The sequence below is a fragment of the Lissotriton helveticus genome, chromosome 2_1, assembly GCF_964261635.1.
Source record: "Lissotriton helveticus chromosome 2_1, aLisHel1.1, whole genome shotgun sequence".
NCBI lineage: Eukaryota > Metazoa > Chordata > Amphibia > Caudata > Salamandridae > Lissotriton > Lissotriton helveticus.
The window spans coordinates 1,507,379,237-1,507,393,472 of NC_136059.1; the positions used below are offsets into that span (position 1 = coordinate 1,507,379,237).

At 47.8% G+C, this 14,236-nt stretch overlaps 1 protein-coding gene across 1 annotated transcript in view; it reads right to left on the minus strand.

Moving 5' to 3' along the window:
* GRSF1 (G-rich RNA sequence binding factor 1) overlaps positions 1–14,236 on the minus strand; it is a 324,061-nt gene that overhangs the window by 150,113 nt on the left and 159,712 nt on the right. The window contains exon 6 of the mRNA XM_078676404.1: positions 4,204–4,379. Within this exon, the coding sequence (XP_078532530.1) occupies positions 4,204–4,379 (176 nt within the window). The remainder of the gene's footprint in view (positions 1–4,203; positions 4,380–14,236) is intronic.

Below are 14,236 nucleotides of genomic sequence, written 5' to 3' on the forward strand. Positions count from 1 at the left end.
TTCAGATTCATCTTTGGACAATGTTGAATGACTTGTGCTTTAGCAGGTCAACTTTTTTTTTTTTATACTGGTTTCCTTACAGGTGGCCAGCCCATCATAGGTCTGCTTTACTGAGGTAAACATTGCCATGGCACAGCCATTTTTTTCATTTTAAGTTGACACTGATCTTGAAGAACCATTTGACAATGATTGAGAACACAATCTACCTCGTTCAGTGTCAATTTGTCTTAACTGATTTCACTACTTGGACTTGTGGGTGAGCGTCAAACATTGCTTCTGGAATGTTTAGGCAGCCATTTTGACTACGAAGGTGACGCACTTGTTTTCCTTTGCAAACAGTCACAAAACAGTTCTCCTTCCCACAGCCTTTACATATATGTCCAAAGGAAAGGCATTTACCTTCGCATGGAACCGAAAATCCACATCTAAAATATAACGTTTTACATTTAGACATAACCTTGTGTCCTTCAGTATTTGGCTTACTTTTTAAACTCATGACTGATTCATTCTGGGCACCTCCTGCCTCCATGTCAGCAGCTGGTCTATCGCCACGCTCTTCAGCTCTGTCAGCCATTAACACTCGCTCTGGACTAAGAGTCTCTCTCAGTATTCATCTTCTAAATAAATCTGACAAGCATCCATCAATAACTCTCAGACAGATAGCTTCTTCATCATTAAATTAATTGAACCTACAGTGTTAGATGAGTGTGTCGAATCTCTACCAAAAATTTAATTGAGAGTTTCACCAACTTTCTGTCGTTCTTAACTGAAAATGTATCTTTCGTAATCTACATTAGGCATTAGATTTAACTTACTATTAAAAGTTTCTTTAATCTGACCGTATGTGATTTCTTCGTCACGTCATGGCATTTTCCTTATGACTTCTTGTACACCATCACCAGCAAGGTGACACACCGTTTGGTGTAACCAGGCGCTTTAGGAATCTCATTATTTTAATAATCTTTTTATCAGTCTTAGTGTATCAATGAAATCTACAAATAACTCTATCCACACAATCCATCGATCACACATATTTCACTTTTTGGCAGTTTCGAAAGATGGTGGTGCCTTCAGAAAGGCGGCAGCATTGTAGCTATTTATAGCAGTGGCTGACATTGAGGGTGGAGCTCTGTCAGAGGTTGTCAGCTGTCCACTAGGACCTTCATCATCTGCACCATCTGAGGCACTGTTAATAGTCAGCCCTTGGATCGTCCTGGACAGTCCGTGGTAAGGTGACCTCCTCCTTGGCCTCCATCGGAGCCCTTCACTTTCTGAAGACCTCTGGAGTTGTTTCGAGCCACCACCTGGCAGCTTTTGTTGTGAGCCACTTCAGGTCGAGGACAGCTCAGTAAGTACAACCCTTGTCCTTCTTCTTGGGTCTCCTCGGCAGGTGATGAGGTTATACAGTTCCACTTTTCGAGGCTCTGGTAAGAGCAATGACAATATACTTTCTTGTCAATTGTTTTGTCAGCCAGGGCTTTAGGTATTTGACTACTGCAATCTTTAGCACTTCTTTTCGGTATCTGTACTTACCCGTCTTTGACAGCAGCTCACTGTATAACGTAGGACTCGCTTGCATGGCAGCGCAGTACCTGTATGATTAGCATGACCAGCAGGTTCTCAGCCAATAATTTGTAGACTCTGCAGTGCTTTCATTGTCTTCAACTGCTTCACAGCAGCTTGAGCTGCACTTTGGCACCATATGAGATAAGCGTCGATTCCATACTTCGCCAATGGCACACGTGACAATCACAAGTAGTTTGCTTGGACCACAGCAAACTCTCTGGAGAGCACTGTCAATCTGCAGGTTACTTATCGCCCATCACGTCGACATTTCCAGAGTACGCCACACAGGGAGATTAGCATACACATCTTATTCTTCTGCGTGAAACTGCATACTTCACATTCTAAATCAGCCTTCATTCCATTCCACTGTGAACATCTACGTCATAGCTATACGGAGTCCATCAGGAGCCAAATAGGGTTCAGTCATTGCTAGTTAGTAAGACACTACAGCGCTGATGCATAGCCAGCATGGTTAGTGTACTGAAGTTGCTGGCGACAGTGATAGCTGGGAATCGTTGAGCTTCTTTAGGTTTCTATCAGGTCCTGCTGATATTGTCCTCTTGTAACTCCGCAGTACCGATCAAACCCAGGGGCATCTGTATTTTCAGACTCACTTTGCGGGATCAGGATTTGCACTGTGCACCCATGGTCTACTATTTTTCAGCAGCAGGTCGCTTTTTTCAGCCTTTGGCAAGCTGTGTCCGCCATCTTGTTTTTCACTGCCTGGGACAACACCTGGCGGCCCACCGCCCTCGGAACCCCATCTATCCCCTCAGACCTCGCCAAGAACCTCTGCATCGTACTCGATTCATCCCTCACTATGAACCAACAAGTCAACGCCGTCACCTTCAGCTGCTTCAAAACCCTCTGCATCCTCTGAAAGACCTTCAAATGGATCCCCCCCCCGAATCAAAGAAAACAGTCACCCACACACTCACCACCAGCAGACTAGACTATGGCAATGCACTCTGCGCCGGCATCAACAAATCCCTTCTCTGCAAACAATACAGAACACTGCAGCCAGTCTCGTCCTCGGCATACCCAGACACGAATACATCAGCCAACACCTGCAGCGACTCCACTGGCTCCCGGTGGAAAAGAGTCACCTTCACAATTCTCACTCACGCCTACAAATACCTGCACAGCAATGGACCCAAATACCTCAACCACAGAATAAACTTCCACGCACCCAAAAAAACCTGCGATCATCCAACCTCGCACTGGCGGAAGATCGTTCCCCCACATCGCAGCCAAGACCTGGAACGACCTACTGGCAGACATAAGACGCGCCCCCTTCCTGAACACCTTCAGAAAGACCCTCAAGACCTGGCTCTTTGGCTGAACGGAGCAGCACCACCCCCCTTCCCTAGCGCCTCGAGACCCTCACGGGTGAGTAGCGCGCTTACAATTCCCTGATTGATTGATTGCCTGTCGACCTGCAGTAACAGGCATCTCATCTTCTGCTGCTCTGTTCTCTTTGGCATATTTGAGGGCTTGTTGTGCTAATAAGATCTTCGAGATTGTGACACTGACATCTAATTAGTTTTAGCATGTCCCCTACTGCTCTCAGAGCGGCAGATCTTCCTCTCTGCCAGCATAGTTCACATCAGAGTGGCCATCTAGGCTGAATGCTTGACTGTACCGTTCTCCCCCTAAAGTACAGATATATTTAATGGTTAAGGCTTTGTTCCAAAAGGCAGTGGGTGGAGTTGTATCTTACCTGAATTGAAAAGGCCAAATGCTGAAAATCACAATACGTCTTACACAGTCACCTTATAGCAGCAATAGGCACCATCTCAGAAGGGTATGGGATAAAAGGATTACTCACAGAAATGCTATCATCCTGGCCTTTAACAAAGTATTGAATAAAGTTAACGTTTATCATCATTATGATGCTATGTCTGCCAATAACTGTCTTGAGTGGCAGTTCATCTGTCCAGAAACTCCTTACAAAAAGGCATAGTCTACAAACCGACATTAACTGATCAGCGACTTTCGCTGATGTTTATAAAGAGCAAAATAAAGCACACCGCAAGAACATTTTGTAGCCCCTGCTTTAGAACCTCATTCACAAACACTAACAAATAAGCAGTATTTTATTTGAACTTTTAAGTAAAAAGAATTTAGTGCACTGCCCTGCAAAATATTTGTGTGTTTCTGTGAATTTTTATTTGAAGGCGTCAAAATGGACCCAACATGTTAATTTCAAATCTGAAACATTAACCCAAAATGTTTCCAGATATTTAACACTATTTTACTATTGTTGTTATTTGCTGATGAGTATTACATTTGCTAAGGTTTAATCTGGTACTAAATATTCTTCACACTTGGTGATCAGCAGAGAAAGCAGCAAGCCAACAAGTTAGAAGGAAAGAAAGTCAACATTAAAGAGTAAATTAAATCATTCATAAAATGTAAATGTGGAATATACTGAGTCTAACTTAACTTTACAGCTTCCTATGGTTAACAATCTGCATAAGCAGTTGTGATATATGCACTACATTGAATAAGATCAGTTATCCCACAGTTAACATGTCATTCACAAATTAAGCAAATTAACCACAATGAATGAATAAATTAGCAGAAAAAAGTCACGGAAAACAAACAGCTCCATATATTTTGCATATTATTGCTAACCTTTGTAGTTATCAGAAAAGGAGTTCAAGTCCTGAGCAGGTTCAGTGTTGTCTGTCACTGGTTCGACAGAGTCCTCCTCTTTACTCGTAGGAGAAAAAGTTGCATCCTTCCTTTTCCTGTATGGAAACCTTAAGGTTTGGATTTCATTCCTCCTGCTTTTGAATATTTCTATATATCTATGAAGAAAATTTGCGAAAGCATTGCAAAACGTTCTAGTTAGTAGTGGACAGTTGTTACAGAAGACACTAAGATATAGACGACCACAAAATATATACAACAGTGCCTGACAATCCACTTTAAAATTCATCCGCTAGAAGACCACGCTGCCTGTGCAGTATCTACTGAATACATTATAACTTCTTTTTACGTCATGATTTGCTTTAAAGATATTTAAGTATGCTGGAAGCTGTGGTACCTAGCCACTATGATCTACCATCTCACTTCTACAACAGAAGATAATTTAGGAAAGGGAGAGGTAAAATAATTAACCTTTCAAATCTGTGATTGGCAGAATCCAAGTATATCTGACAATGGTATAGAGGAAGTATATTGCTGCTACTAAGTGTTTGCCTCTTTGCTCAAATGTATACAAGTAAAAAACTAAAAAACATTTTTATTACCTTAGATAACACTTCTAAAAGAAAACAACAAAACATTTACATTAATTTCACTGAACTGCACATTTAAAGATTCACATTTATATAATATATGAAACCAATTTTTTTTAATGTAAATAGATTTCAGCAGTCTGATTGAATCTGGTGTCGCCAGTAGGTAGGTATAGTTAGGACCTAGTTTCCATAGGAAAAGCGTTTTTGATTTGCCAATAACTTTGGCGCTGTTTGACGAATCTTAGCGAAATTTTCAAAACTAATGGAGCAGTCTCGTCAGCTGCTGTCTTGAAAATGTCGGAGTAGTCCATCAAGCATAGGCGGAGAAAAAGGGGGGTGGGAGTCCCAAAACACTTTTTCTATATGGGGCAATCAGTGATGTCATTTCAGATGTCATCAGTGATGTCACGGACCATGGCATGAGTGATGTAATATGTGAGGTCATAAGCAGTGCATTGCGGGGGCGCAAGTTATAATTAACTATATTGGCTGAATTTCTCTGGTTTTGTACAAGTGAAATGTCAGCCTAACTTGAACGTTTCTGTAACCTTTAATTTTTGGGGGGAATTTCTAAGATTTTTCAAATTCTATTTGTTAACTATATCATCCCTGTAAACTTTTTTATGTGAATATACACATATACATATATACACACACACACATATATATATATATATATATATGTATATGTATATATATATATATATATGTATATATATATATATATATATATCTCTGAAGTTTGTGCACAAGAAAGAAGCACTCACGGGGGTTTCTTCTCAAAATCCGTCAATGTTTATATAGGGAGCAAACATGACGCCTTTCGGCAACCGCCTTACTCTGATGTTTGAATCGCGCGCCACAAACAGTGCCTTCTTTTCAACACAATGAATCATGTGACCAGTTTTCACGACATAGTCATCGAAAACGGATCAATCCCTTTCTTAGTTATCGTCAAAATCAGCGCCATCTTGATATGTATATCTTATTATTTGAACAAACATTTATTGACACATTACAAATAGATTCTATATTACATATTTCCATCACATCAATTCACATCAATAGTGATTTACCTCATTTATGCACTACCAGCGTAGTTTTTTAGGTCGAAGCCTAGCATAAAACTGCGCACATGCGCAGTCTCACTGGCGAGATTTAGTGATATTGGGGAGATTCATTAGCGGGTTTTAAGCCCCGCCCCTCTTTTCCATTGGCTGGCGTCACCGTTCATGCTAAACCGTGGCCAGCCATTGGAAAAGAACTTCCAGTGACGTACAGTTTTCTCTTTTAGAGCCGTCCCACTTGGACTAGCTCCCCTGACTTACTGCCGGCGTAAAAGGTTTGTTATCTTTTTTATGGGTCCAAACAGATGGCCCTATAAAGAAGAAGATAAACCTTTTACGCCACAAGGAAGTCAGGCCAAGCCAGTCCAAGTGGGACGGCAAAAAGACGAAAGTCTACATCGTGGCTGTGCCGCGATTATACCAAAATGAAAGAAATAGATGTTTTTTCTATTTCTTTACCTTTGGTATAATCGCGGCACCCGCACTTATTTCTATCATTTTAAAAGTAAAGCGCGGTTGCCGCAATTATTCCAAAAGTAAAGAATTAGAAAAACATCTATTTCTTTCATTTTAGTATAATCGTGGCACCAGTCAGTGAGTGCGCTGACAAGGTGCAATGGAGCGGTGATTGATTTACCGGCAGCACCGCATTGGAAGACTACCGCATTAGGAGCTCAGCTTTGGAGAGTCGGAGGACGCCCGGAGGGGAGCCCCGGATGTGCGGGTTAGCGGTTTTTGATCTATTCCGTAAGTCTATCTGCAGTATTCCACGCAGGAAGAGGGGGTGCGACATACATTATCCATCATTATATTCAAAAGGGGAGCAGCAACATGTTTAATGTTTCGGCGCGCCATGAAGAGGCACAGGACATGTTTAAAAAGAAATCCCTACCGGAATAACAAACAAGTAATAGGGATGTGGTAGCCTCCACGAATTTAACATCCAAATTTATCTCACTAGAAAGAGCAAATGAACGTGAGATGAGAAAGTGGTGGGAGGGGACCTCACTACAAAGTTACATCGATGTTGACCGAGTCCCACGGGGATTACGCATATATACAATTCCAGAGTCCTGATCCCGAGTTACTTGAAGAATGGGCGGAACACACAGCCCACTCAAGCAAAGGTATGCTAGTGATACTAGTAAAATTCGCGTGGAGTGATCGCGAAAAGGCTACCGCAGAAATTGAGAAGTTGGAAAATTGAAATTGAAAAAGAAGAAAAAACAAAAATTGAGGAACTGAGAGAACAAATAAAAAAACTTGCTAAAATATGAGCAGAAAATCAAGCAAAGAAAGCAAGTGAAATTTGAGAGGTGTGAGCGTGATTATGCTCAAGGCCGTGTTCTAACTTTCGCCAAGAGATTTGAAGGGGGGAGGAAAGGATTGAAAGCAAAAGAGGCCACGCAGACAACTACAAGAGTAGAGACCTCGGAATCGGAGGTGACAGGCAGTGAATCCTCAGGAGATGATAATGCCAGCACGTCCAGTATGAGAAAGACTTCTTTTCAGGAGGAATTTTTACTAATGCGTCAAACGTGGCTCAGGGGAGGAAAGAACAAACCACCAGAAAGATCAAAAGACCAACAAGAAGGGGCTGCAGGAGCATGAGAAACCAACGGGTCTCAAAGAGTGACATGGAGCAAAAGGGGCAAAAAGTGGAAATAGAGAATCTTACCATCGTAAACCTTACACCTAAAAAACTAACACCGGATGAAGAGGAGGGGTTAAGGTTGGGTCTCACTTTTTGTCCATCAAGTACATTTGAGCACACTCAAACCCGCATTGATCTCTTTAAAATGATGAGGAAACTTTAGATGCATAAGTATTTCAAACTCAAACCCAAAACAGTGAAACCAAAGAAACAATCGAGCTTGCCAATAATAATGGATGCCCTGACGGGGGAAGATCTGGGGGCATTGGAGGACTTGGAATCACTAAGAACAGACACTAGCGACAATGGAAGATCCAATATAGATATTGTACAAAGAACAGTACAGTTGGGAATAGAACAAGTTAAGGACAACAGTCCTTTTAAACCATCCTCGCAGTTTCTGCCTCAATCACCTTTGGACGATAACGACATTTTCTGAAGCATTCAATAAAGAACTTCTGATGTTCAATCAATCAATCAATCATGCCATTTGTATAGCGCACTACTCACCCGGGAGGGTCTCAAGGCGCTTGGGGGGAGGGGTATGCTACTGCTCGAACAGCCAGGTCTTGAGTTGTTTCCTGAAGGCGAGATGGTCCTGGGTCAGCCGAAGGTGGATGGGGAGGGAGTTCCAAGTCTTGGCAGCCAGGTAAGAGAAGGATCTTCCTCCGGCGGTGGCTCTTCGGATGCGTGGTACGGCTGCGAGGGCGAGGCTGGTGGACCGTAGCTGGCGGGTGGGCGTGTAGAAGGTCAGGCGGTCGTTGAGGTACTTGGGGCCCAGGTCGTGGAGAGACTTGTGTGCGTGGGTGAGGAGCCGGAACGTGATCCTCTTGTCGACGGGGAGCCAGTGCAGGTTCCTCAGGTGGCTGGAGATGTGGCTGCGTCGGGGGACATCCAGGATGAGTCGGGCGGAGGCGTTCTGGATGCGCTGGAGTCTTTTCTGTAGCTTGGCTGTGGTTCCGGCGTAGAGGGCGTTTCCGTAGTCCAGTCGGCTGGTGACGAGTGCCTGGGTGACAGTCTTCCTGGTCTCGGTCGCGATCCAGCGGAAGATCTTGCGAAGCATACGCAGGGTGTTGAAGCACGATGAGGAGACGGCGTTGACTTGTCTGGTCATCGAGAGGGAGGGGTCCAGGATGAAGCCCAGGTTGCGTGCGTGGTCTGTTGGCTTGGGTGCGGTGCCCAGGGCTGGGGGCCACCAGGAGTCGTCCCAGGCGGAGGGCGAAGATCCCAGGATGAGGACTTCCGTCTTGTCAGAGTTCAGTTTCAGGCGGCTGTCCTTCATCCACTCGGCGACGTCTTTCATCCCTTCGTGTAGGCAAGTTCTGGCGGTGTCGGGGTCTCTGGTGAGGGAGAGGATCAGCTGGGTGTCGTCGGCGTAAGAGATGATGTTGAGGTTGTGCTGGCGTGCGATGGCTGCGAGAGGTTTCATGTAGATGTTGAAGAGGGTGGCGCTGAGTGAAGATCCTTGCGGGACGCCGCAGATGACTTCGGTGGCCTCGGAGCGAAACGGGGGGAGGCGGACTCTTTGTGTTCTTCCAGCGAGGAACGAGATGATCCACTCCAGTGCCTTCTCTTGGATACCGATGTTGCTAAGGCGCTGGACTAGGGAGCGGTGGCAGACCGTGTCGAACGCAGCGGAGAGGTCCAGGAGGATGAGGTCCACTGTTTCCCCCTTGTCGAGCAGGGTCCGGATGTCGTTGGTGGCTGTGATGAGGGCGGTCTCGGTGCTGTGGTTGGCTCTGAAACCGGACTGCGAGGGGTCGAGGGATCCGTTCGTCTCGAGGAAGGCGGTCAGCTGTCTGTTGACGATCTTCTCGATGACTTTAGCAGGAAAAGGGAGGAGCGAGATGGGGTGGAAGTTTTTGAGATCGGTGGGGTCCGCTGTAGGTTTCTTCAGGAGGGCGCTGATCTCGGCGTGCTTCCAGCTCTCCGGGAAGGTGGCGGTGTTGAAGGAGGCGTTGATGATGTTCCGGAGTTGGGGTGCGATGGTGGAGTCGGTCTTGTTGAAGACGTGGTGTGGGCAGGGGTCGGTCGGTGATCCGGAGTGGATGGTGTTCATCGTGCGGGCTGTGTCTTCGGTGGTCACCGTGGTCCAGGTGCAAAGGGTGGCGGTGGTGGCGTTGGTTCAACGGTTAGGTGCGTGGGTGGGGCGCCGAAGCTGTTGTGGATGTCGGCGATCTTGCGGTGGAAGAACGAGGCGAGGGAGTCGCAGAGGTCTTGTGACTGAGTGATGTCGTTTATGCCGGTGCTGGGGTTGGAGAACTCCTTGACGATAGTGAAGAGCTCTTTGCTGTCGTGGGCGTTGTTGTCCAGTCGTTCCTTCAGGGATTTCTTCTTGGTGGTGCGGATGAGCTGGTGGTGCTTGCGGGTAGCGTGTTTGAGGGCGGTCATGTTGTCGGTGGTCCGGTCGAGAAGCCAGGCTTTCTCGAGGGTGCGGCAGGTCTTCTTGGAGTCCTTGAGGTCGTCGGTGAACCAGGATGCCTTCCTTGCTTCTGGGTCTGCTGGGAGGGTTCTTTAGTGGCTCGAGGTCGTCTTAGCAGGCAGTCAGCCACTGTGTGAAGTTGCGGGCTGCTTCGTTGGGGTCCGTTGTGTTGGCAGGTGGGCTCTGGCTGAGGGAGGTGGTGAGCTGGTCTGCGGTGATCTTGCTCCAAATCCTGTGAGGTACCTGTTGCGAGTGGTGGTGGGTCGTGGATCTTTTGAAGCTGAAGTGGACGCAGCTGTGGTCGGTCCAGTGGAGTCCGGTGGCGTGGCTGAAGGGGATGTACTTGCTGGAAGAGAAGACGGGATCAAGCGTGTGGCCAGCGTAGTGGGTGGGGGTGTTGACCAGTTGCTTGAGTCCGAGGTTGGCGAGGTTTTCCAGCAGGGCGGTGGTGTTGCGGTCCTTGTTGTTCTCCAGGTGGAAGTTGAGGTCCCCGAGGAGGATGTAGTCAGTGGAGGGGAGGGCGTGCGGGCTGATGAAGTCTGTGATGTCTTCGCTGAATTGTGTGCGTGGTCCCGGGGGTCTGTAGACGAGGGTGTCTCTGAGGGTCGTCTTAGGGTCGGTGTGAATCTGGAAGTGGAGATGTTCGGCTGCGGCGAAGGAGTCGTTGGCGTCGGTCGTGATGCGGATGGTGTTCCTGTGGACGATGGCGATGCCACCTCCGATCTGGTTGATGCGGTCCCTCCTGATGATCTTGTACCCGTCCGGGATGGCGATGGCGATGTCGGGTGCAGAGGAGGCGTTCATCCAGGTTTCCGTGAGGAAGGCGACGTCCGGTGATGTAGCGTCGAGGAGGTCCCAGAGTTCCACGGCGTGTCTGTGGACGGAGCGGGTGTTGATCAGGATGCACTTGAGGTGGTTGCTGCTGGTGTTTGTCTTGGCGGGTGCGGGGCAGGTTCGGAGGCAGGTGAACTTGCAGGTGCAGCAGGTGAAGGGTCCGTGGGTGCGTCTCGGGGTGGCTCGGCAGCAGGCGTGGGTCCGGCCGGCATTGAGTGCGTTGAGAGTGGCGGCGTCGTAGGTCAGTCGGGTCGTCTTGCCTCGGCGTGGAGGGCCAGGGGTCCTGGCGCTGGGCGCGGGCCAGGCGCGGACGGGCTTACCTTTGGCGCACCTTCGGCACGGTCGCTCTGGGGGCGTCATAAGTAAGGAGCCGGGAGGGAGGAGCAGCTGGGTGGCGGGAGCGGGGCGGCGAATGGAATCACAGGGGGGCGGGGCCGCAGGGAGGCAGCGGCGGGAAATTCCAAGAAGCAGAGGGCAGCGGGAAATTCCCAGGAGCAGCGGGAAATTCCCAGGAGCAGCGGGCAGCGAGCGAAGGAATCTGCAGGCAGGAGGCGGCAAAGGCAGGCAGGAGCGGCAGCAGTGAGTGGGGCGACCAAGCCCTGTGGAGGGATGTTGCGGACTAAGGCGAAGAAAAGGAAATACAATGTAACCCAAAAACAATAGAAGGCACTGATGGACTTACAGAATGATGAGTCTATTATTTGCAAACCCTCAGATAAAGGAGGAAATGTTGTCCTCCAGATGAGAGAACAGTATTGTATTGAAGCTCAAAGACAACTCTCTGACACAACTTGCAATAAGAAAATAACGAAAGAGATCTATCAAGAAAGCATTGTTAGATATCATGAATTATTAAAAGAGCTGTGTACGACCCCGGGTAGACCCATAGTCTCGTCACAAGGGGGGCTAACGGAACACTTTTCCATTTTCATCAATTACTTTCTTTTTAAATTTGTAATTGAGTTACCATCATATATCAAAGATTCAAAAGATTTTCTGTGTGGTATGGAAGCACTGCAATGGGATTCAGAATATAAATGGATTGCTCTTGATATTACAAGTCTATACACCTGCACCAACCATGATCATGGGTTGGAAGCAGTACATTATTTTCTGTTGAAAAGATCAATTAAATGTACAGAACATAACAAAATGCTATTACAATTTACTGAGCTCTGTCTCACGAACAATATATTTATGTTCGGAGAAGAATACTACAGACAGTTATCTGGAACAGCGATGGGCACTTGCTTTGCTCTCAGCTATGCGAACTTGTTCATAGGCTGGTGGGAGAAAAAGGTGTCCAGGTCGCCACAAAATGATAAGTGGATGAATAATGCAATATCGTGGCTGTGAGAAGTTGGCCTGATGTGCAGTGTTCACTATTCTAGTGATCACTATATATCAGTCCAAACAACCCTTATTGATGATTGGTTGTAGGTCAACCTTATAGACCAGCTATCCTAGTAGCATGGATACGAGCAGTCTAAGGCTAAGACTCTAGAGGGCGTGTTAAGCCAGCTGTTTTACCATCACATTACCCCTTGAACACCAAGTGAAAGGACACCACACAAGTTGTTATGAAAATAAACAGTGTGTTTATTTATAACAAGACTACCCTGGCTCTTTATGAGACAGGGAGCTAAGCACACAACAAAACTCTTACGAAAATACTTTAAGTCGCACAATTTACACAAATGCCCTAGGGGCACGAAAAACCATATACTCTAGAAGTGGAATGCGAATTACTAGCAGGTAAGTAACGATTCTCAGAGGCTTTAGAAACGCTAGGCCTACAATACTGAACACTCAGGTTAGGAGCAGGAGGCCTAGGGGAGCCACGTGCAGAGTGGGAACTCTCACGCGTAAGGCGGGAAAAAGCCTATGGAAGCTAGAATTCACAAAGTTACTGTTCTCGGGCGAACCCGACTAGGTAGGTCGAAAACGACAGTGGATCTGGACCCTTGGATAGTGAGGCTATGCTGGGGCACCGAAATGCCGAAGTTACCTAGCCCAGGGGCTGCGGCTGCATAGGTCTGAAAAGACGTCGGGATTCCTCGTTGACGAACCAGGAGCCTGAAGAAGAAGTTGCTGGCAGGCGGCCAGTGAAGAAAAGTTCGAAGAGATCCAAGCCTGGATCAGGGAAGAAGAAAACCTGAAAGCAGAGGGGACCAAGTTCTTGAATCACTAGCCAGTGATTAAGTGGGCACCAGGATGGCACCGGGTGAAGTCACCGCAGTCAGGTGAGTGGGCGCTGCTGGGCTCTGCAGTCTCTCGGACCAGGAGGCGTTGTCGGCGACCAGGATGGAGGGGCGAGCTGTCCCACGAAGGTTCTTGCTGTCGACGTCGCTGGACCCAGGATTGGGGCAACAAGTCTTGGCAAATGCAAGGCCCACGCGGTGGACCTAAAATGGCGTCTAGAGTGGACCAGGAGGGTCCAGGGTACTTCTCCGATGGAGGGAAGCAAGGGCCAGTCTGGAGCAACCAGATCAGCAGCAGTGATGTCGTCGGGCGTCGTTAAGAAGGCCACAAGCCAGCGGGCTAGTAGCCAAACAACGCGGTGAGCAGCAAAAAGCAGAAGAGCCCCACGCAGATCGTGGAGATGCTGGGAGGCTGAACTTCGGTGCTGGGGCTGCTCAGGGTCGGGGCTTCTCGGACCCCAAAGCACTCACCAGAGGATTTCTCGGCGGTCGTGCTGGAAAGAAGTCGTGCAGTCTTGAAGATGGCCGGTCCCTCGAGGTCTCGTCGCACCCACGGTTCTCAGCTTAGCTGTAGAGGTGGGTAGAGGTCAGAGGTGCCAGGGAAGCCGGTTCTCGTCGAGCTGGGCAGTCAGATTCCGGAGGAAGGACTTGCAGCAGACCGCAGTGTTCTTAAGATGGTGCCTGCGGATGCAGGGTGACTACTCCTTAGTCACAAGGGAGAATCTTGAAGAAGAAATCTTGAAGTCCTTTCGTAGAAAGTCGTGTCTTGATTCCAAAGATGATCTAATTTGGAAGGGGGCCTGCTCCTACCTTTATCTGGGAAAAGGGGGCTGGCACGCGACTAAGTCCTGCCCTATGGGTGGGACCAGGAGGGGGGTGGTTACACCCCTCTCCTTTGGCGGGCTTTCCCCAGCTCAGGGTCTGGTGTGCCCCTGGAACTGGTTCAAGCCGGCCTATGCACAGTGAGCACCGGGGTGCCTCGTGCAGTCACCTTCCTCTGAAGCCTTGCCTACCTAGAATACACAAAACCCTGTCTGGGACGGTGCTGGCACCGCCCCTGGCAGGAAACCCTTTGTCCTTATCTCCTGCTCTGGGAGGACTCCCAGCAGCAGGAGGGCAGACTTGTGTCTCGGTGGCAGCATCCATTTTGTGGAGCTGAGGCTCTGTTTGACTTTAACCGGGGTTATAGGTTACATGCATGTCGTGTCCCTCTAGAAGGGTGGAATGCTAACCCCGTCGCCAGA